This window comes from Anabrus simplex, chromosome 2 (genome assembly GCF_040414725.1).
Source record: "Anabrus simplex isolate iqAnaSimp1 chromosome 2, ASM4041472v1, whole genome shotgun sequence".
Classification (NCBI taxonomy): domain Eukaryota; kingdom Metazoa; phylum Arthropoda; class Insecta; order Orthoptera; family Tettigoniidae; genus Anabrus; species Anabrus simplex.
In genome coordinates this window covers 708,417,465-708,443,172 of record NC_090266.1, presented here as the reverse complement: position 1 = coordinate 708,443,172, position 25,708 = coordinate 708,417,465, and the positions used below count along the sequence as shown (strand labels likewise).

At 41.9% G+C, this 25,708-nt stretch overlaps 1 protein-coding gene across 2 annotated transcripts in view; it reads left to right on the top strand.

Moving 5' to 3' along the window:
- Positions 1–25,708, top strand: part of LOC136864389 (SRSF protein kinase 3) — a 541,887-nt gene that overhangs the window by 396,384 nt on the left and 119,795 nt on the right. For both annotated transcript variants that reach the window (XM_067141325.2, XM_067141324.2), the window contains exon 8: positions 9,579–9,812. In XM_067141325.2, the coding sequence (XP_066997426.2) occupies positions 9,579–9,812 (234 nt within the window). The remainder of the gene's footprint in view (positions 1–9,578; positions 9,813–25,708) is intronic.

The window sequence follows — 25,708 nt, the reverse complement described above, 5'->3', positions numbered from 1 at the left end:
ATGGTGATTTTACTCTTCCACAATATATACAGAACAAGACCAACCTAACTGGAAATCGACCAAACGTGATGGAATTCCACCTCTAAACCTTTTTCTTCATGTGCATTTTTCATAAACGGTCACTTTTGCAGGTTAAGTCCAGCGGACATAGCCCAAAAGGTGTTTTACATGGAGCAGATTCCTTATCTATATAAATCAAATCGTAACGACTGTGTGCCTCTACACTGACTATTTTGGCGAAATTTTCGTACAGCTTTCCGTTTAAGGGGTAATAATGATCATCTCCATAATTTTTGGTTTAGTTTCCTGAAAGTCCTAATTTTTATCCGCCTCGCCCAAAATCCAGATTGCGGCATAATCTGCCAGAAGAAAAAGAAGATAATTGAAATTTGACAAAATTATACGTTTTCGCCTGTAACGAACGGAATACATCCCAGATCATTACATTTTTCACTTTTTATCCCCGAAGAATATCGAAATATGCAGGCAATTTTAATGATGGTGCAGACCTTCGGAAATTCCTATCACATAACGGATTGCACAATCTCCGTTCAATTTGGAATGATCTACAACCTTGGTCTTTTGACTATTGCCGTATCTGTATCCCATTTACGTTTGATTTTTCTCTATTAATCGATGTTAAGTCAATTTGGAATTTTCACATGCATAATTCATACTTTCAGTTACATATATGACATACAGAATCATCATACTCTTCACGAAAATTGGCCCACCCAGTAGGCATATGTGAGCCAAATGCTATGTATGTAGCTGTCACATAATTATCCGAAAGGTAATGTAATGTGAGATAATCTTACCAAACCTTTACCCTGTTCCACGTTTCTAACTCAATCTGACCCAAGAATAGATGACATATCATAGGACCAGCCATTTAGGCCACTAAATCCAGCGTGTCTTATGGTATAATCCTTTGTCGATATGGCGTACGTTTAGTAGCAGTTAATCTGTAAATGAAGGTCTTCAATATTGTAAACACGCATATACTTTCGTATGTCGATCTATATATATTCACTGATGTCGATTTTTAGCTATCGAGAAAGGGTGGGTCTGATATTGTAATCAGTACTCCCCACACCGACTTTGACTGGCAGTAGGAAAGGGTTCCTTCTCCAACTCATGTGTAACTGTCATTAGTAAGGAAGGCCTACAATTGTAATGAATAGTTCCCTTCTCGATTTGACTTGCAGAAGGCAAGTGAGCATGCAGTTTTGTTTATAACTCCCCTACCCGATTGTGTCTGGCAGTAGGCAAGGGTGCCCGCCATTATAAAGAAATGTCCTCATCTAAAATGTGACTGGCATTAGGCATAGTGGCCCGCTATTTTGATGGAAACTCACCAACTTGGTGTGACTGGCAGTAAGGTAGCTGGAAGTAGGAAAATGGACCTGGCATTATAATGATAACTGCACAACTCAACTTCGAGTGATAGTAGGGTAATTGCCTGCCATTATAATAAAAACTCCTCAACTGTAATCTGTCTGGAAGTAGGAAAGGGGCTGCCATTTTAACGATACTCCCCAAATCGATTCTGTCCGCGTAGTAGGCAATGGGGCCTGCAATTATAATGTAAACTTCCCAACTCGAATGTGAATGGCAGTAGACAAGTGAGCCTGCCGTTATATCACAAATATATAACAAACTTTTTACGTTGGAAACAACGTACGGGGACCTCCCCATGCTCTTTCTCGGATAATGCTAAGAGACATGCAATTTTAAAACAATCTTATTTACTGCATGTACACTATTTACGTCGATATTCGAATACAATGTAGAATACCGTAGCGAAGCACGGGTACATTCGCTAGTATAAACTATGTACAGAAAAATCGATACGTAGTGGTTTTAGAAGAAGTATTATCTACCTAATTCCAAATTACATTAACGTGTTAATTAAATTCCATGAAAAATGGAATTAAAAATTTCAAAAAAATATATTTTGGAAAAGCTATGAAATGTCGTATGGCTTTTAGTGCCGGGATATCCCAGAACGGGTTCGGCTCGCCAAGTGCAGGTCTTTCTATTTGACTCCCGTAGGCGACCTGCCCGTCATGATGAGGATGAAATGATGATGAAGACAACACATACACCCAGCCCCCGTGCCATTAGAATTAACCAATTAAGGTTAAAATCCCCGACCCGGCCGGGAATCGAACCCGGGACCCTCTGAACCGAAGGCCAGTACGCTGACCGTTCAGCCAACGAGTCGGACATGGAAAAAGCTATTAATTGTATGTAAAAGAAATGTTCGTGATATCTCTACTTTTATGTTGGTGACATCCCCACAAAGTTTCGTGAAAATCCATGCATTAGGTAAAAATATATTTTTATCTCCGGAGTGTCGCCTTAAGCGAGGTACGAACACCGCCGATGATCAGAACAAGACAATTTTCGCAGGAACCTGCGAGCTCTTTTTATTATAGCAGACTGGCCGCTGGTTCGGCTCAGAGAAAACAGTAGTGGTAACCCTAAGCAGAGAAATTTAAGGAAAACCAACTCCTAACCGTTAAAATACTTTCTGAAGAAAAGTTTCCAACTCAGACTCCCAGGTGGCAACCCCAAACAGGAAAGTAATACCTATAGATAGGCTAAAGAACTGCTAACTTGAAATAGTCCCACGTTTTCCCACTAGATGAGACCAATGCCCGATGATTAAGGTGTTACCTAACTGTAGGGAGAGCCCCTCTTATTATTATTATTATTATTATTATTATTATTATTATTATTATTATTATTATTTTAAGTAGTAGTAGTAGTAGTAGTAATCTAAATGAACACTTCATTGAACATACAGCAAGTGTCGTACACGTCACCTTGGTCAAATTGAAGAGGTTCGTTGGAAGTCGCTGTGTATGCCATTTTCAGTTTTCCTGCACCAACCTCAACAAATACCCCCATCACAACTATTATGTAAGTGTGTTTTCCTTTCCTTTCCTTGATGCTAGAAGACGCCTTTTCCTGTCCAGTAATCTTATTTACAGTTTTCTCTGTATTCATGGCTTTAGACTTGCGAGGACCATGCGCCAAGTATTAACAGTCGAGGATCTGAAACAGCTTGTACACTAATTAAAAAATACATTCAGACAAAATTTAACTCCTAATGCCTGTCACATGATATAACTTGTATTTTCTATTTTTGTTAATAAATATTAAACCGGGCGAGTTGGCCGTGCGGTTAGGAGCGCGCAGCTGTGAGCTCGCATCCGGGAGATAGAGGGTTCGAACCCCACTGTCGGCAGCCCTGAAGATGGTTTTCCGTGGTGTCCCATTTTCACACCAGGCAAATGCTGGGGCTGTACCTTAATTAAGGCCACGGCCGCTTCCTTCCCATTCCTAGGCCTTTCCTGTCCCATCGTCGCCATAAGACCTACCTGTGTCGGTGCGACGTAAAGCAACTAGCAAAAAAAATGTAATAAAATATATTTGGGAGAAAGGTTTTTGTGAAATGAAATGGCTTATGATAGTGCCGGAAGTGTCCGAGGACACGTTTGGCTCGCCAGATGCAGGTCTTCTGATTTGACGCTCGTATGCGACATGCACGTTGTGATGGGGATGAAATGATGATCAAGACGACACATTTCTGGAAGTGGCAGTAGGGTGCGATGCGTTTTGTAGCTGGAAGGTTGACATGCTTATCGGAAGCAGTTTTTTCAGTTTTCTCCTACTGTTCACGAGGGCTTGTTGATGTGGACTAAATCTCTTGCATGGCAGGAATAGATAGCCTTGGTTTTTGAACGTTGAACCGCCAAACAAAGCGCAATCGTAACTTAACAAGCATCATTTTAAGGACATGAATTTCACATTTATTTAATCTACCATAACTTAGTACAATTTGGAATAGTTTTTGACGTACGAGCACAATATCAGTCACTCTATATGTGGCAATTATTTGTACTTTAGCGCCAATCTGCCGAAGTGCGACTTGAAAATAACAACAAAAAAATCAGATATTCATAAGTTTGCAATAATGTATTACAAAAATTAAGCAAAGGAGAATTATTATTATTATTATTATTATTTCTTAATCCGTTTAACCTCCTCGGTTGGTTTTTCCCTCGGACTCAGCGAGGGATCCCACCTCTACCGCCTCAGGGACAGTGTCCTGAAGCGCGAGACTTTGGGTTGGTGGATAAAAATGGGGAGGAGGATCAGTACTTCGCTCAGCCTTCGACTGTGTGGATAAAACATACTTCTGGTGAAAACCATTGAATTTTTCATCCAATGTAATAGTGGTTACCAGCCTACGGTCCCAAATTGAGAGTCCTTCGACTGCCCTGTTAGTCAACTCTTACAGCAGTATTCCACCACCCTCTCACCCATACAGAAAGAAAATGTCATTGTTATTACACAATTCCACCAAGGACTGAGGTTGGGATGGGCAGCCGGTTAGGAAGAGATTGACTGGGGACTCCTTCAAGCTCATACAGTTACGAAAAAAATAGCCTGTGTAAAGGCAAGTGAAACGGGTGACGTGCCCCTATTGCCTCAGGGTATCACGGGTAGTTGCGCGCGGCCGCCATCTTGCGCATTAGCCCCCTGCGCTAGGATCCGCTATTTTGCCCTACTAATTTATAACACCACGTACTCGATCCAAACTTCTCTTAGCACTTGAAAACATATTTGAAGATCCTTCATGGCGAGATAATACACCGTTCCCCTAGCTGAGTCTGGCATTATTTTAGTTGTTTAACCTTCTCTGAATATGGAAACTAAGGGCTCTGCTAGGTGGTAGATTTTAACAGTTTGGACTCGAGAACAAAATCCTACTACGATAACAAGCAGTTTCCTATACACAGCAGATGCTGCCCACCCACTTAGAGACAGCGTACTCGGGGACTAGTGTGCTATGTTGAGGGGATTCTGCTGTATTTTAATTTTTGGAAGTGTAACGCAAAGGGAAGTTCGCATTAGTATCAAGAGAAGAGAACTAGTAAAGAGAATAGCACTGCAAGCTCGCTTTGAAACGAGATTCTAGCTACATGCCTGTCTTAACAAACTGCTGACTTATAATTTGGCGAGTGTAGAGGCGACAGAAGAGCAGACATACGTAATTCCTGCACCGCCAGCATTCTGAATTATTAGACATACACAGCTTACCTAGGACGGGCTCCAGGTCTCTTTCTCTTAACTCGAAGATTGAGAGTTCGACTTTTAATGGCGGCGGGATTTGTAAATTAGGATGAAGGCATTTATTTTTAATCTGAATGGTTGAGGTATGAAGTTTAACAGCTCAGGATGCTTGAAAGGATAAGGGTTCGATTCGCTTCCAACTGAAATGAGTACTAGGTTAATTTATGATGTCTAAGACGTTTGTTTGACAGATCTTCTTATAGCAGAACTCACACTGCTTATTTTCTTTCCTGCGTGACTACATGCTTAGAACTTACGCAAAAAGATTCAAGTGGTGAGTTTCCGATCCAATTTATTCACTTTCAAGTTTTTCCGACAATTTGTTTAATTGCTAGGGGCCTAAATGTAGCCTATGCATTTTTTTTTTTGTAGTAGAACTGACATTGCATGAGCTACAAACTTAGAACTTATGCAAACAGATTCAAGTGGTGAGTTTCCGATCCAATTTATTCACTTTCATGATCGTCTGATAAATTGTTTAATTTCTAGAGGCTTAAATGCAGCCTAGGCATTTTTTATGGCAGGCTACAAAGCAAAACTAAGCAAACTTAGAGAAAACGCACGAGGGAAAGGAGTAATATTACACGCTTCATCAGGAAATTAGAGACTTTTACTGACAGAACGTCACTCGAAGATTACCATTTATGATAAAGGCAGACTTCAGGAGACTTTCGTGCCTTGGAAACGAGACCCACGACCTTATGCATACAACCATCTATCTAATATACTATCTACAATACCGATATTGTTTGGGAATCCGAAAACATCTATCGTCGCCATAAGACCTGTCTCTGTCGGTGCGACGTTAAGCAAATTAAAAAAGAAGAGCGTAGATAATAAAGTAAACATATGTAACAATTTCAATTTCATAAGAAACGGACATAGTGTTATTTACCTCCGCCTCTTGTTTGTGTCATTTTGAAATTATTTAAATTGCGTGAGGCGGAGAACGTATAATGCGGTTACGTAGATTACATAAACAAGTTTCGTTGTAAATCATTGAGCTTTCCACCCTTTCATTGCCCTTTCCTTTCTACATAAACTAACAAACGTAAGTCGAAAGTAGAACAGAATTAAATTCATACGAACAAAACGTAAAATCAGAACAGAGAAAACTGAAATAAAAAACAATTTTCAAAACCAAAACCCAGTCTCTTCTTTGAACACTTTTAAAATAACGTACGTCAGTATAAACAATAATAAAATAAACCCTTGACAGTACTTTCCTTGAGGTTGCACACATTGTTACGTACTATCTGCGCACTTTTTAGCGATAGATTTACAACCTAGTGCTGAATCGGTCGACTTCGGTTATCTTCGAGATTCGTATTGGCAACCTCTGAAACACAAACTAAGAATCGCTTATGCATCGTTGTGCGACATCTGGCGTACACTTTAAGTACTCGTACTGTTGTTGTTTACATAGCAAAGCCAAACTATAGAATTCATGCTAGGTACACGTTTTGCATCGGGAAATGTTATGTGTGTGACACAGTTGTTGGCGTAAGATAATAAAGGTTTAGAAAATTCATATCGATCGATCAGATTATCGATTCAATACAGATTTCATTTTCATTCAGTTGGCAGTACTACCGGAACCGGCAGTGCTCCCTTCTTACTCCTCAACCGAGTACAAAAATCTATCACTAAGAAGTGCGTGTACAATACAGCGTCTCACTTCTCCAGACAATAACACACAACAATCAGGTCGACAGAGTAAGTATGGTCTGTTTGGTGTACGGCCGGATGTGCCGTAAACACAGCCAGAGTGTCCTTTCGTTGAGAAAATTCCCTGATTAGTTAGATAGATAAAATGAATTAAGTCCAGAATAGGTCACCTGGACCACTAAAAGTTCTCTGTCTGAAGTACAGATGATGAGAATTATTATTTTCACTCAACGATATTATTCATACGCTTGCATAATAAAAATTAACTTTCTAAAGGCAACGATTACGTCGACATCACATCTAAAACATTTTGTTTCAGATAAGGAACAGAACTGAGCCACGCGACTGAACTTCAGTTATCAATAAAATTCGGAATAAATAACACAAGAATATAGTGGAGCGTTTAACGTCATACAAGACTACCTCAGAAATTGAAGTTACTGACAGTCAACTAACAACTGTCAAAAGCGGTAACGATGTTTTTCTGAAAGATGAAAGTGACAGAAAGGACACTGGCAGGTGCTTAACGCAGGAAAATATATGTGGCACTCTTAAGTATGAATCAATCATAGGGTACAATCACAGGCTCCACAACAAACGTACGATTTTTGAGCTGGAGCCAGCCACACTTTCAGACAACAGTGGTTGAGGGATCATTCTACGTGTAATGTTATTCTCGCGAACTGAAGAACGCCTCATGACGTGCATGTGTTTGTTTAAGCTGAGCGTTAAAAGAGCTAAATGTTACCTGTTTTAAGAAATGTGATTTTCAGCGATGCTTGTAAAATAAAACCGTGAAACGTTCAGTCGAATGGATTTATATGTAATGCAATGTCCGGCTCCATGGCTAAATGGTTAGCATGCTGGCCTTTGCTCACAGGGGTCCCGGGTTCTATTCCCGGCAGGGTCGGGGATTTTAACCAAAATTGGTTAATTCAGCTGGCACGGGGACTGGGTGTATGTGTCTTCATCATCATTTCATCCTCATCCCGACGCGCAGGTCGCCTACGGGCATCAAATCAAAAGACCTGCATCTGGCGAGCCGAAGTCATCGGACACATCCCGGCACAAAAAGCCATACGCCATTTTTTGTAATGCAATCCAATACCTAAACGAAGTCAAATGAGGGTGTTTCATGATGATTTTAAAGGAAAATAACAGATGACACACTAGACAGAAAAAAGTAATAAACAAGATGTAAACTGAAGCGTTAGTCGGAAAAAAATTGCTATCCCTGTCCTAATATCTTAAATGAGGAAAGTGTTTTGAAGGCTCCTACCAGGATTCAGCTTATCGGGCGAGTTGGCCGTGCGGTTGGGAGCGCGCAGCTGTGATCTTGCATCCGGGAGATAGTGGGTTCGAACCCCACTGTCGGCAGCCCTGAAGATGGTTTTCCGTGGTTTCCCATTTTCATACCAGGCAAATGCTGGGGCTGTACCTTAATTAAGACCACGGCCACTTCCTTCCCATTCCTAGGCCTTTCCTCTCCCATCGTCGCTATAAGACCTATCTATGTCGGTGCGACGTAAAGCAACTAGCCAAAAAAGGGGGAGTTCAGCTTCTGAAAGACATGTACCATGATCTGCCCCTGCCACCCAACTAATCACAACTCGATGGGGAACGTGGTTAGAGGCAGTGGCATACTATTCAGTTAATACTGAAGCCATCGAAAATGTGTTAAGTGTTTCAAGCTCTGATAGCATTGCTTCAGTTGAATCCGCAAAGTCATTTGTTTGTGACAAAAGAGTGAAAAACGACATATCTTACATCCAAGCAAACTTCTCATGCATCACCACATCACTAAATGTTCACAGATAGCAAGAAACCACTTTGCCTTGCCATAGTAAGGGAAGTGATTGAGTGTCGAAACTGCTCCAAGTAAAGGTTGAAGAGGTCGCAAAAGTGAAACTAAACACAGTGATAGCCAAGAACCCAGGATAAAGTGATATGTACAAAATCAGTGCAAGTTTAAGTGGTGAATCAAGTGTGGAACTAGATCTGGATGCATCTCGTGAAGACGTTGCAGGGTTTAGAATGGACCCTGTAACTTCTTGTGATGCTAAGCGGAGTTCCAATTAATGAAAAGCCATTTTAAGAGATAATAGACGCAGTTTCACTTCTGAAAAGTTAAAACTGTGTTATGTAACCCATTGCTTCGCTAATAGGCACTTCTCATTAAAAGACTAAAGATGTGCCCGCACCAAAACAAAATGTAGCAACAGCTCAAAATAAAATCAAAATGATACACGTAAGAGGGTTAAACTTTTATTCTGTGACTTTCTTTTAAATTGTTACGTGGCATGTGTGCACTCCATATTTTATTTTATATTCTGAGCAATTTTAGTCAATATTTTGCTCCATGTTTTGAGAATGTTTAGCCAATGTGTGTGTACATATTTAGCCGTTTTTGTTACATATAAATCCTAGCCTTACTGATAGCTAACACAAATGACGTTCGACAACAAGTGTAGGAAAGCAAACACTAATAACGCGCGCTCAACAAAAACTCTAAATATGCATTCCGTACGCTTAACGCTACCCATGCTCGCTGCACTGCCTGACCGTGCACTCTATCCCCGCCATTCGGGAACAAAGCAAACCTTTCTCCAGTCCACCTGCGTGGCAGCTACCGGCTAAACTTATCACTGCCTCTCCCTGCAGTACACAGAACATGATCCCACAGATTTCAGCGAGTGGTAGGTATTAAACCAACTTCTTCTCCCCTTGTCATGATACAGTCTTACTAAGATGTTCTCTTCCAGGCTTGGAAAATCGAAAAAGTTTTGCTGAAATGGAACACGCCGACGTGCAGCCGGCAGGAACGCACGGATTCTTGCAGATCACGTCGTCCGACTCCCCCACATTTTGTAATGGCCATAACTCGGACAACGAGAGTACAAATGTCTGGGAAAGACAACGAGCACCCCTCGACCGCAGTGAGAGTGAGGCGGCCACGGACATACGACTTCTAGGCGTTGAGCCACAGGATGAGACAGGTAAGTGCAAATTAGATGGTCGAGGTAGGTTGAGAATGTTGATAAACATATTGTAAGTCCTGCACTGCAGACAGACACGTGATTCCTGTCGAACAACGTTCATAAGCTCACTTTGAATTAAAGTGGGAGGGTGTGCAAATCTAGCTCCTAATATATCAAAATACTGGAAATTGTTCGGAAATTTTGCGGTATACAGTTTGCATCTGTTTAGAAATGGAGACCTTATTCAAATAGGTTGCAGTGAAAAATAAGAAACTGTATTATATCTATTATTATCATAGTCTCATATATTTAAATAGGCTGGAGGGCTTGTAATGTGGTTAAATACGAGGACGGTTAGAAAAGTTCTCGGAATCATCGCTAGATGTCAGTGCTAGAACAACGAGGTTCCCGTGCAATAATCACACATCCTTTGTGAGTGAACACGTGGCGCATCAGTGCTCTAGCTGCAGGAGCGTAGTAGTGACGACTCTTTGTTGTGGACGGCCAAAAAGTGTTACGACCCCAGAATTTATCGCAAAAGGGCATACAGTGGTCATGGAGGATTGTCGACTGAAAGTGCGGGAGATTGCTGAAGCTGTAGGGATGTCTTCTGAACGGGTATATTATATTTTAACCGAAGAATTGGGTATGAAAAAAATATCCGCAAGATGGGTGCCGCGGCTCTTGACATTGGACAATAAACTCACCAAATTGGAAATGTCCGAAGAATGTCTGGCCCGTTTTCAGTGCAACCAACAAGATCTTTTGCGCCGGTTTGTGACTACAGATGAAACTTGGGTCCACTACTATACCCCAGAGACAAAACAGCAGTCAAAGCAGTGTAAACATGCTGATTCACCACCACCACCACCACCACCAAAGAAAGCAAAGAAGGCAAAGGCAGTGCGTTCGGCCGGAAAGGTCATGGCCTCAGTTTTCTGCGATGCAAAAGGCATTCTGCTGATAGATTATCTTGCTACTGGCCAAACAATTACGGGGCAATACTATGCAAACCTCCTAGACGAACTACAGGAAAATATACGCGAAACAAGGCCTGGTTTGGCAAGGAGAAAGGTCATCCACCATTCAGCCTGGAAACCTCGGTGCGAGCACATCAAGAGTTTAGCTGACATCTGTCCGAGCTTGCACCCTGTTAACCGCCAGCTCACCGTCGTCGCCCGCCAAGAGCCAGCTTGCCCACTCGCTCTCGCCGTCGCCACGAGCCCTCGCCCGCACTCTTCGGCCAGCCAATCAGCGTCGAGCCTGCCAAGTTCCCAGCGCGGTCCGTCTTCCCGGATATACTCTGGGACCAGTCGTTCCGCGGTCTTCCATATTAGCACCAGCTCTTCGACAGGCCACATATCCAACCAAGCCACCCAGCCCCAGGGCTGCCCTGTATCGCCAAGCAAATTTGTCTAGCGCTCTGTGGAACGCCTGCTCGTGTCTTGTCCCGGCGAGATCCGTTTAACTATACCTGACACGACTGGTGCCCACTGAGCGCGCTATATTCTGGTCCTCTTCGGAGTTCGACCTACCCAGTACTCCATCCTTACCTCTCCCCCCCTGACCCCCCACCTGTCAGGTCAATCCCGGTGGACTGAGTAGCTGGGACCCTGATAACCCCCAGCCATGAACCCCCACTTATCCGCTAAGGCGCGTCCTTTAATCCTGCCGGACCCGCCCTTCTCATTATTCACCACCGTCTCTGAAACGCCCTCGCGTAAACCATCAGCTTCCAAGTCCCCTCCTGTTACCGACTCACCTAAGCCCAAAAAAACAAAGACCCCTACCGTAAACCTCTTTTCCAATGTGCTCAGGAACTTGATACCCAATTTCTACCACTGGTCCTTCCACCCATGACGGATTTCCTCTCTGCCAGTAAATTCCGCCAGCTCGTATCCAGAGCCACATCTTCCATCTCCGAGCATATCCAACTGATGCAGGAACTAGAGAACGGCTACGTAATTATATTTACTGACAATGAAGACAGTTTTCAAGCTCTATGGAGGCAGCTTACTCACCACAAGCTGCTTCCATACACTTGCCATCTTGAAGCCTCATCTGTGGATGCGAGCACTCAAACACTGTTCTCCCGCCTCCCCCCCAAGATCTCCAGACCCTCTCAGTCTGACATCACCATCCCTCCTGACCATCACACATCAACACTCACCAACACTACACCACCTACCGAACCCGGAAGTGAGACCCCATTAATCTCACAACCGGATAAGGTAACTCTTAACAAGTACACTCAAACTGGGAGCAGGCGTAACAAACCTGCCTCCCGGTTAAAACCCCCACCAACACCCAACACTCACAGTACACCTACACGTCACCGCCCCTCTACACTCATTACACAGTGCTACAATTGCCTGCAATTGGGCCACTCTGCGGCTTCATGCACAGAGGCTACTAGGTGCAACAGATGTGGTGGCGCTCACCGCCACACTGTCTGCACGATACCTAAAGCCCAGGCGAGGTGCGCTAACTGCGAAGGCAGTCACGCAGCCTCCTACCCTGGCTGCCCTTACCTAAAGCGGGCAATTAAAGCACATCATAAACACTCACAACACTTGCACGCACACTCCTCACACCCCCCTCAGCCCCACCACCGCTCTGTCACCACCTCGAACCCAGCTCCTCTTCCTACCCTAAACCCTGCCCTGCCAAGTCTCGACAACTCCACCCTCCTCAACTTACTCCTCATCCAGTTACTCTCGTCCCTTAACCAGCCCATGCCAAGCCGCCAGCTAATTATTAGCTAATTCCCCCCCCCCCCCGTTCACACACCGCCCTGCTCCAAGAAGTTAACTCCTCATCTAACCCCCTGCTACACCTGCACCCTCTCGGACTCCCCTAACTTCCTCCGATAATTATGTTCAATCTTCACAATTTGTTATGAAGCAACATTGGGAATGGTCACTTATTGGATGGGTGACCATCCACCTGATGTTGCTCCACTCTCTCCGTTGGCCTCTAGTATCAGAGTTCCAACGACCCCTCCAACCTCTGCCCTATTAAGGGCAACCCCTCCGCCCCACCTGGGGCCCAGGCCATATCCTGGCCAGTTTGATCCCTTACAAGAATCCACTACTCAATCAATCCGTTAAGTCACCAACACCTTTCTGACTTATGAAATAGCACTCAAGGCCTGAAATAACGGTCGAAGGGCTATAATCACCACTGGTCCCCCGGGACCTATGGGAATAGTGGCTGCAAAGGTCATCTTTCATCAGGACAACGCTCCGCCGCACACAAGTGTTATTGGCATGGCAAAACTTCATGAACTGGGGTACGAATTGTTGCCACATCCACCTAATTCACCTTATTTGGCACCATCAGACTTTCATCTATTCCTAATTCACCTTATTTGGCACCATCAGACTTTCATCTATTCTCCAAGCTGAACATTTTCCTCGGTGGACGGAGATTTTCTACGAGGGAAGAACTGGCAGCCGAATTGGAGAGGTATTTTGCAGGCCTGGAGGAATCTCATTTTCGAGATGGGATCAAGGCATTGGAACATCGCTGGACCAAATGCATTAGTCTACAGAGAGACTATGTTGAAGAATAAAAGCAGTTCCACCGAGGTAAGATACTTAATTCTAGTACATTCCGAGAACATTTCAAATCACCTACGTATGTATAATGGCTCAAAAAACAGAATAAGCGCTTGGTATTGTGTAAGTTCCTCGCAGGTACACTTCTCAGAAGCAATTGACGTTCGTTGTCTCCGTCCACAGAGTTTGTATATACATGGGAGCACTTAAACTTAGGTCTGACAAAATATCAATACCATGCACTCACTCTTGTTTGAGCGACTATCCATGCAGCTCACCTCCGTTGGGGATGTGCCCGAAAACAATTGCACCGCCTCGGGACGAGAACACGAATTTACATTGTTTAAAATTATATTACAATTTAACTGAAAGTCTCGTTTTCTGTAGCACAATAATCAACACAAACAAATACAAGAATAGCATTACTTTGTATAGCTAGGTTTTAATAGGTAGCTTATGTTGTCCACTGGGAAATAAGAAATGAAAATACTCTGAATTTCATTTCAAGATAAAAATACAGTAGCCCATTTGCAAAACGTGTTATGCCCACCAGAAAATAAGTTTTACTCTTTTTTGGGACATTTTGGTCCTTAGCACTTCTCTGTCGTAGACTAAGTGTATCCCAGGACTACGTGTCTTTCCAGAAATCTTAGTATGGTTCCTAAATATCTCGATTTCCTAACAAGGACCCACTTCCGTCTGAGTAATCCTGCACTCCCTTATTAATTTGTCTAGGCAACAAGTGACATGAAATTAAAAAATAAATATGGCAACAGTCCTTTTATGAAATTAGACACATCCAGTCTACGATAGAAATGAGTGCCATATTAGATAATGAGAGCAAAGCGTCGGACATACAGCTAATCACTCCATCCTACTCGGTACCACTTCTCTCGAAACCTCACGGTGTGTAAGGGAGATAATTATTACTAATAGTCCTTGTCCTTGAATCGTTTCTTCTTTAACTACTCAGTTGCAATCCACATCGAGTACTTCGAGTAACGCATTAGACTAAACTTCAAGATCTTCGGTTTATTTTATAGTGCGTAATGAAATGTGCAGAAAATATATGCGGTAGCAGAGGGTTAGGCCTATATACGTATATGGCAGAAGACAAAAACCATCTCATTATAACTTAAATATTTAACAAAATATTTGATGGAAGGAAAATCCCAACATTTTGTCAGGAAGGAATAATATGCCATATATACACTGACTGACAGAGCAAATGCAACACCAAGAAGGAGTGGTCAGAACTTTATGCCAATTGCAGGGTAGACTGACGTCACTGAGGTATGCTCATGATGTAAAATGCGCCGCTGTGCTGCGCACGTAGCGAACGATAAATGGGACACGGCGTTGGCGAATGGCCCACTTCGTACCGTGATTTCTCAGCCGACAGTCATTGTAGAACGTGTTGTCGTGTGCCACAGGACACGTGTATAGCTAAGAATGCCAGGCCGCCGTCAACGGAGGCATTTCCAGCAGACAGACGACTTTACGAGGGGTATGGTGATCGGGCTGAGAAGGGCAGGTTGGTCGCTTCGTCAAATCGCAGCCGATATCCATAGGGATGTGTCCACGGTGCAGCGCCTGTGGCGAAGATGGTTGGCGCAGGGACATGTGGCACGTGCGAGGGGTCCAGGCGCAGCCCGAGTGACGTCAGCACGCGAGGATCGGCGCATCCGCCGCCAAGCGGTGGCAGCCCCGCACGCCACGTCAACCGCCATTCTTCAGCATGTGCAAGACACCCTGGCTGTTCCAATATCGACCAGAACAATTTCCCGTCGATTGGTTGAAGGAGGCCTGCACTCCCGGCGTCCGCTCAGAAGACTACCATTGACTCCACAGCATAGACGTGCACGCCTGGCATGGTGCCGGGCTAGAGCGACTTGGATGAGGGAATGGCGGAACGTCGTGTTCTCCGATGAGTCACGCTTCTGTTCTGTCAGTGATAGTCACCGCAGACGAGTGTGGCGTCGGCGTGGAGAAAGGTCAAATCCGGCAGTAACTGTGGAGCGCCCTACCGCTAGACAACACGGCATCATGGTTTGGGGCGCTATTGCGTATGATTCCACGTCACCTCTAGTGCGTATTCAAGGCACGTTAAATGCCCACCGCTACGTGCAGCATGTGCTGCGGCCGGTGGCACTCCCGTACCTTCAGGGGCTGCCCAATGCTCTGTTTCAGCAGAATAATGCCCGCCCACACACTGCTCGCATCTCCCAACAGGCTCTACGAGGTGTACAGATGCTTCCGTGGCCAGCGTACTCTCCGGATCTCTCACCAATCGAACACGTGTGGGATCTCATTGGACGCCGTTTGCAAACTCTGCCCCAGCCTCGTACGGACGATCAACTGTGGCAAATGGTTGACAGAGAATGGAGAACCATCCCTCAGGACACCATCCGCACTCTTATTGACTCTGTACCTCGACGTGTTTCTGCGTGCATCGCCGCTCGCGGTGGTCCTACATCCTACTGAGTCGATGCCGTGCGCATTGTGTAACCTGCATATCGGTTTGAAATAAACATCAATTATTCGTCCGTGCCGTCTCTGTTTTTTCCCCAACTTTCATCCCTTTCGAACCACTCCTTCTTGGTGTTGCATTTGCTCTGTCAGTCAGTGTACAAAAGGAAGAGGAAAAGATCTAATGCAAATAACTATAGGGGGATTAATTTGTTGAACACGCTTAGTAAGATATATGTAGCGGTTACATTGGACATTAAATACAATTTAAAATCGTTAAAACCATACCATAAAATCAAAATTAAACAAGGTAAAATGCACGGAAACTAACGGCAGGATGTGGAAAGCGGAAGGAACCTTACGAGGTTGTGTATCGAAGAACTTTTGTAGCCGACATTTCGAACAAAGGATAATTTAGTTAACATCTAAAAGGAAATAATGAACACTACCGTTAATATAAAACCCAGAATAGAAAAACAAACACTGAAATTGCAGCTATACAATTTTATGGATGCTAGTCTTTATAGAAAACCACTTGTAAAAATAATTACAGGTCATTGGAAAACATGTTGAAAAGAAAGACAATTTAGATTACAAGCATTTTATAAAAGGCTCGCCTCGTAGCAACGTGAAAACGGATGTAAGACTTTTTTACACCATCAAAAATTGAGATTTGTTTTCTGGCAGGAAAATCGATGGGTAAACTCGTGTGACAAATTTAAAAAGGGTGAAATAAAGTTAATTTACATTAGGAAATTTAAGGTTTGCTTACCCCAAATGAAGCCAGAGCTCCCAGACAACCTGTCCGCTCAACATGATGCCGAAGACAGAATTCCAACACCCTGCGACGCGCTTCTCGAAGGTAGCTCGCGCCGGATGGTGCAACCGGAAGCGGCCCCGTAAATTAATAACCAATGACTGCACAGGAGTTACCTTTCGAATAATATAACCTAATAAAATTGAAACTTTTAATTGGACGCTTGTTAGGAAACATCTCGAAGCTTGTGTCTTGTGTAAGTCCCAGAAAAATCGGCACGTGCGGTACAGAGTGAACCAAAATGTTTACGATAATATTTAATACAATTTTAAATGATTAAGAATTTACTTGGATTAGGTCAAATATATATATATATATTCGTAGCACACGTCACATCCTCCCACACTTAAAATTGAGCCAGGGCTCAATAAAAAATGAATTTTGGGGAGGAAGGACACGACACAACACTGACATCTTGATGTCGTTCTCAACTGGAACGTCCGTCATGCGTCGAAGTATTCCACCTTGACCTCTGGTTTCGCTGACACCGATGTAGGGCCGTTGACACCGACCTAGCACCGCCTTACAGTCCAACCATGGCAATCTGGCAACGTTCAGCCCAGCTCACCCATCTAGTGAACTGACTGGAAAGTGAGACAGTGATGTATCGCCCAGTATGGCGTAGTAAGTATCGCAAGCTGGAACATAACACACAACCAGCAGAAAAAGTCTCCACACAAGAACAGCACCCAAAAGGTTTGGAAGACGAAGAAGCAACGTTATGAATGAGACTTGAAGAGAGGTCACTTGATAATTCTTTCTGACTGTAGTGTTCTTCTTAAAAACTTAAAGTTTACAAAATTTAAAGTAACTAGTTTTCAAAATTTATTGACGTCTAGTTCCACAGAGCTACCACGCCCTTCTCTCTCTGAGGACTCCTTCAATCTCTGGGGTAAGCAAAATTTAGAAAATAAAGCGAACCAAAAATTTAAAAATAAAATTCAAGAGTTTACCCGTTGACCCATAATACAATTTAAGTGAACCTACATTTTAAAGCAAACAATAGCAAACTTTACGAACCTAAAATTTAAAGAAAAAAATTAATTTACCAAGAAATATATGCCAATGAGGATATTGAACAAACATATTACTATTCACTAAAATACCTTTATATACAATTTACTTACAAACAATTTGAGCACAGCAGGTATGACAGGTCAACACAAAAGAGAAAATATCCTCCAGGTAAATCAAATTACACACACTAGACCTTAATTAACAACTGAAGTATTACACACATATAAATTTAAAACTTTGGTAGAAATGAATATACTAGACCATATTCTCATTTAACATAAAAATTATCTTGAAGTTACCAACCTACGGTGCATTCTTAATTTCCAGGGAAAAAACAAAAAACAAATGGGGGGTTAAATTTTAAATGTTGCAAGCGTATCCAAACTAGGATGATAATTACATTTTATTACATTAGATTGCAACGTTGCTCGCGTGACCCTTCAAGGACAAATCACAGAACTGAGGTTAGCAAATCACTATCCACTTCACCATGCCATCATGCACATTACTTTAAAAATGTAGTACTGATTAAAGTCATATTACGTAGCACGTGTTACCACACGAAACAAGAAAATGCAAATTAAGCCTGAATACTGAACTGAAGATCACATTAAATTAATAGTCAAGAGGTGTATCCAAACGGAAATACAAATAATACAAGAGTGCACATCCCAAAATCCGACTAACTGATATAGAAAATAAGTCACAAATAATACCTTGATACCGGGAAATATCAGATTACAGCATGACACACCACGATCACCATGCATATTTATCCTCCAACGTACAACAATACATGGATGCAATAAATTCACACAAACACACCAGTGAGATGATCCCAAATCAAGAAGGACCAACAGAAGAAAAAGACAAAACATAACCTTCAATACTACTTGATTTCATCACATTACATGAGACTACCTTAGGACCAGTATCGTGCTCCCAGGAGGGAGTCTCACTTCAATTGCCTTCCCAAGGCACCCAGGACAAATACAAATGACATCACCATATTTACATATTTACAAAAATATTGATGGACAGATATGACTAGGCTCGATACCGAATTAAAAATCGCTTACTCAGCCTAAAAGACCCCATAATCTAGCAAACTAAGTAAATTAATTTAGAAGACAGCGCAATTCAGAAACTGATGAAAATAAACACCGTGAAAACAAACCGGATTGTTGTAATTCGGCGTTTTGCTGTTGCTGATGCTGAATAAATAAATAAATAAATAAATAAATAAATAAATAAATAAATAAATAAATAAATAAATAAATAAAAGACAGAGTAGTTAAGGATTAATTAAAGACCTCTTACTGTACCGCAACACCTGCAAATTTACCACAAAACTTTGCGATGAATTTAGAATAACTGAAGAACAAATCTTAATGACCTGCGATATAAGTGAAATAAACCGCTCAGGGTAATTCTCAAGAAACCAAACTAGTGAAGAAAACCCTCCTAGCACATAATTCGCAGTAATAAATGGAAAATATCTTACGTCTAACCATCTAATACCAAGGAAAAGATTGCAAATGAGTCTCATATTAGATGAACGCCAGACTTATAATATGGTAAACATCGTTTCACCCTAAGAGACTATCCAAGTCTTCATAGAAACCATTCCTACCAAAAATAGGAATACACGGGATAAAATAAAATATAAACGACAAAGAAATGGAAAACTGCACGATTGAAAAGCTCAACAGATGATCTAGGAAAATTTTCGGACATATTAAGAGACCCCATAATCTCCTATCTGCTTTAACAATTTAGCATCTGACTAGAGGAACGCCCTAAGTAATCCCATACTTACTCAGAATCGAGCCAAGGTACAGTAGAAGACCGAAATACAATACAACACATATAAAGTTACAAGATTGACGACCAGAAATTTAGACAGAACACTGAGCCAAAACGCGACTTCACAGAAAATGTTAATTGAACACATACCAGTACGAACAATAATGCCAAATAAAGTGTACTTACGCAGAAGGCGACTAGAAACGTAATTTGAAATTCGCAAGATAATTTGCCGAAACACCATATTTGCAAAACAGAAAAACGTTCGAAAAAATCGTCGAAAGAATTACGAAAATTAACCTATAATTTGTTACTCAAAATTTACCAAAATAGATTTTTGAAAAATCCAGTCAAACTCCATGCTAAACACTTATTAACACGTACATGATAACCAGTACGACAATCAAATTTAAAATTACGTAATCTGAAAGAATAACAAGAATAATACGACAAGAGTTAATTTTAAGGAGTAAGGTGTGCGCACAAACTCGAAGTAGGTCAAGCACTCAGCTGTCTTCAACAGATACGTACATCAGCTGTCAGGAAGATAACAAGCATGAAGTCACACGGGGAAGTGCAAGACTTAATACGGTTTCAATGACATAACCGAAAGAAGCAGGTGATTGAGAAGACGATACAATCGAAACACACACGGATCGAGAAAACTTTAAATTAATAATCACATATTGAAATTTATCACAGAAGACTTTCAGAACACGGCACACGCAATGTGATGATATAGCTTTAAAAAGAACACATATTCACTAGGTTAACAGAAGACCATGCACAGACAACTTTTAATGAAAATTGACAATGAAACTGAAATAAAATGTCATGAACTGCGACTTACCACTAACTCCAACGCTCAGGTAATTACAGTTTGAAAACAGGAAAACACGGATTCCACATCACGGACAGGAAGCCAAATACATTCAGATGCCTTATACGGAGATGATAGGCGACTCCCTCGGGATGTGAACATTGAGCGCGAGCAACCATCATGAAAAAACACAAATAAACAAGGATTGTGAATGCACACGCGGTAATTACGTCTTTTAAAAGGAAGTTAACATTAATTAAATTACCATTTTCGAAGTTTCAGTTCACTAAACCCACGCTCTAGCTATCAATGTGACGGTAACATTTGAATTTATTGAACTGAACATAACAGGCTTTCGTCCAGTTACAATGTTCCCAAATACAATTCAAAATAAACACTCACAGACTATTTATAGCTAGGCACTATCTACTTAACTACTTCTAAATCTACTATGTAGCATCTTGCACATGGGCGGATCGCCAGCTCCACATGCAACACACCACCTAACTAAACTAACTACTTTACTACATAAATATATACTAACTCTATCCTAAATCTGTCTGGCCGCGACATCACCCCTGGTGAGGAACTGCCACCACCCTTCCCTGGGATGTCACGACCAGACATGTCTCATGAGGCTCGGAAACCGATACCTCATAGACCCTTTAAGCTGTCAATGTTATTTCCTCACCACTCCTTCCTGTGACAGCCCACATGTGTGCGGATTGCCTAGCTCTACATGTAGGCTGCTGTGACGGTAACAACTTGGACAGTAATGCAATTTAGAATAGTTAAAACCATATCATAAAATCAGAATTAAACAAGGTAAAATGCACGGAAACTAACGGCAGGATCTGGAAAGCGGTAGGAACCCTACGAGGTTGTGGATCGAACAACTTTTGTGGCCGACACTTCGAACAAAGGATAATTTAGTTAATATCTACTTATCGTAAATACTAATTTATTATAAAAACATCTAAAAGGAAATAATGAACACTACCGTTAACATAAAACCCAGAATAGAAAAACAAACACTGAAATTGCAGTCTTACAATTTTATGGATACTAGTCTTCATGGAAACACTTGTATCGTATTGTGAAGCGAAAACCCTAAAAAAAGTACAGGTCATTGGAAAACATGTTGAAAAGAAAGAGAATTACTGAGGTCAAGCTTAATGAAAAATAAAATTTATGTTATAAAAATGTTATAAAAACAAAAGGCTCGCCTCGTGGCAATGTAAAAACGGATATAAGACTTTTTTACACCATCAAAAATGTACATTTGTTTTCTGGCAGAAAAATCCTGTGACAAATTTAAAAAGGGTGAAATAAAATAAAATGAAGTTACATTAGGAAATTTAAGATTGCTTACCCCAAGAGAAGCCAGAGCTCCAGGACAACCTGTCCGCTCTACATGATGCCGAATACAGAATTCCAACACCCTGCGAAGGTAGCTCGTGCCGGATAGTGCAACCGGAAGCGGCCCCGCAAAATTAATGACCTATGACGACACAGGAGTTACCTTTCGATTAATCTAACCCAATCATATTGAAACTTTTAATTGGACGCGTGTTAGGAAACATCTCGAAGCTTGTGTCTTGTGTAAGTCCCAGAAAAATTAGCACCGGCGGTACAGGGTGTACCACAATTTTTAATGACAAAATTTAATACAATTGTAAATGATAAAGGATGTAATTGAATTAGGCCATATATATATTTTCTCGTAGCACACATCACGATTTATAAAGAGATATTAGCAACAAAGAATCGTAAAATGGACGGAGGATTACTCTATACTTTCAGTGTACCAGTTAAGAATCAGGAAAGCAACGAGATCCACAGATAATATATAAAATTAAAACACTAGTGGATATAAATACATAAAGAGGCAAGGTGGTGGATTATATGTTACAGCTATAGACTTACAGAAAGCTTTTGATTCGGTCAGCAGACGGGCTGTCGCTGTCACGCTCGCTAGAATAGTCTTCAAAGTAAATGATTAATGCCATAGAAACACTGTTTGCAGAGGTAATATGTACGACTAAAGTAAAGCAAGACTTTTTTTTTTTTTTGCTAGGGGCTTTACGTCGCACCGACACAGATAGGTCTTATGGCGACGATGGGATAGGAAATGGCTAGGAGTTGGAAGGAAGCGGCCGTGGCCTTAATTAAGGTACAGCCCCAGCATTTGCCTGGTGTGAAAATGGGAAACCACGGAAAACCATTTTCAGGGCTGCCGATAGTGGGATTCGAACCTACTATCTCCCGGATGCAAGCTCACAGCCGCGCGCTAAAGCAAGACTTAACGATAGGAGAGATACATTCAAATATTAGACTAAAGCAGGAATAAATTATCACCAGTACTATTCATTAACGATGTTTTGGATAATGAAGGGAAGGAGGATAGGACAAGCTCATGTCTGAACTAAAATAAATTCTTGGCCTGATTTTCGCATTCGACATCCTTCTGCTCTCTCTAAAATCAGTCTGTATGCAAAGCAGTAGCTTATTATGAAAACTGCTGAATAGTGCAAAAAATGGAATTTGAAAAATTAACCTTAAGAAAACTAAAATAATGGTATATAAACAGGGGGAAAAATAAAGAAAGGTGGTAGTTAGAAGGTGTAGAATTAAAAGTAGGCAATAAAATAGAATATTTAGGACCGAGCGAGCTGACCGTGCGGTTAGGAGCGCGCAGCTGTGAGCTTGCATTCGGGAGATAGTGAGTTTGAACCACATTGTCGGTAGACCTCAGGATAGATTTCCGTGGTTTCACATTTTCACACCAGGCAAATGCAGGGATGTACCTTAATTCAGGCCACTGTCGCTTCCTTCCCACTCTTAACCCTTTCAGTTCCCATCGTCGCCATAAGACCTATCTGTGGTGGTGTCACATAAAGCCAATTGTAATTTTTCTTTTAAAAATACTTAGGAAATACATCAACATCCACTGGGATGTGCAATGAACAAATAAAACGAGCTACAGTGAAAAGGATGACCGCTCTATCTAACAAGAGATGTTTGAGGAGGAAGATGCCATATGCTGAATTTAAGCTCCATAAACATTTTGAATGCGCTTGTAAAATCAAAAGCATTATTGTGCTGCTCAGGCGGCAGCACACCGGTCTCTCACCAGTGGATACCATGGTTCAAATCCCGGTCACTCCATGTGAGATTTGTGCTGGACAAAGCGGAGGCAGGACAGGTTTTTCTCCGGGTACTCCGATTTTCCCTGTCATCTTTCATTCAAACACCACACTCCATTAATATTTCACTTCATATCCTCGCCGCTAGAAGGGGGCTTCATTCATTCCGTTCCTTCCCCGGTCAGATGACTGGAAACAGGCTGTGGATTTTCATTATATGGTCAGAAGACAGAGTGCAGTTACGGTCATGTAGCTGTCACCTTCCATTCGGGAGAGAGTGGATTCGACCCCCACCACTCTCCTCAGTCCTGAAGATGGTGTTCAGTGGTCCCCCATTTTCACACCAGGCAAATGCTAGGGCTGTACCTCAATGAAGGCCACGGTCACTTCCGTCCCACTCCTAGCCCTTTCCTGTCCCATCGTCACCATAGGACCTATCTGTGTCGATGCGACATAGGCCTAAAGCAAATTGTGAAACATAAAATAAAGAATGTTACAGAAGTGTGGGGCATTGAAGTAGATATAAAAAGAATTAGAGATAATAAATTCTGCAGAATAATAGGGAGTCTACTATAATGTACAGCTAATAGTGGAGTTAGAATGATATATGAAGGTGTAAGTATACACGCAGATATAGCTGGAAAAGTAAAGAAATATTGATTAAGAGTGAGAAGGGGAAATGGGAAGGAAGTTTTGAATTTATCACTCCAACACCAGATTAAACAATTACATGATGATTACTGGCTAATGAAATTAAGAGGATACTTGACAGAATAGGAATGGGAGACTACTGGGATAAAGAGATACAGAAAGAATGTAAGAAGCTGAACAAGAAAGTAACGATTTGAGTGAAGGATAACTGAGAAGAAGATGATTGTGACAGAATACAAGACTAAAAGCACATCATCTGAATTCTGCGAAATTATCCAAAAAATGCACTAAAGAAAGAAAAGCTTACATAAGAGGAGTAAGAGGTATAGTACGGTGGCTTAATGGGGATATGTAAGAACAGGGGACAAAGAGAGAATTATGACGACAATCTTTTATTATTCTGTGGAGAAACAACGGAAGAAATGCACCTATTGAGAACATGTAGAGAGACTTAACGTACTGAGAGTTAAATATCTGGGTAGTGAATATAAGCAAAACTAGGAAGAGAGAAAGAATGCTATTCTACTGTTAGATTATTAAACAAAGATAGGAATGCACCAGGAAGGGCAGAAAAAATCTGTATTTAAAAAGTATGTGGCAAAAGAAATTAAGAGAAAATACAATTAGCACTAAGGAAAATAATGAAGGGTAGGATACATGCTGTCCGCGATCCCAGCTCAGTCTGGTGATATTGCAGGTGCTCAAATACGCCTGCCTCGTATCGGTAGATCACCAGCACTTAAAAGAACTCCTGTGGCACCTTGGCTTATCCGAAAACCGTAAAATTAGTTAGTTGGACGTAAAATCTATAATTTTATTAACCAACTCGGTTATTGTAGCATAAAGGCACGAATTTGTGAACCACATGTTTTATACATTTGGTACTATAAACGGTTGGTATGGCTCCTTGGCTGAGTTGTTGATGTACAGACCTTTGGTTCATAGGGTCCTGGCTTCGATTCCCGACCAGTCTGGAGATTTTAACTGCATACAGTTAATTCCTCTGTCTCGGGAACTGGATGTTTGCGTTCGTCTCAGCTCACGTCTTTCCATCTACATACAACACTCCACACTACCAACCACCACAGAAAACGCAAGAGTGATTACATCCCTCCACATAGGGTTGCCGTTAAGAAGGGAATCTGGCCGTAAAACTGGGTCGAATTCACATATGAAGGCCCGACCCCAGGATGTTGGAGAAAAAGTTCTGGAAGTAAAAGTACACTTGATTGGTAAACATACAGCCGGGCAGGGTAGCTCAGACGGTACAGTGCTGGCCTTCTGAGCTCAAGTTGGTGGGTTCGACCCCGGTTCAGTCCGGTGATATTTAAAAGGGCTCAAATACGGCAGCCTCGTGCTGGTAGGTTTACCGGAATGTGAAAGTGCTCCGGAGGACAAAATTCCCGCACCTCGGCGTCTCCGAAAACCGTAAAAGTAGTTAGTGGGACGTGTAGCCAATAACATTGTTATTGATAAGCATAGCCTACATTCAACAGTGCATGAGTTGAATGACTTGCAAGGTCAGACGAGGTGCGCGACAAACACAATATGCTCATTCAGTGCGGAGCTTGACATCCGTCTTCGTCCACAAGCAGCTAACATGGAATTTGTCACTGCTGGAAGAACAT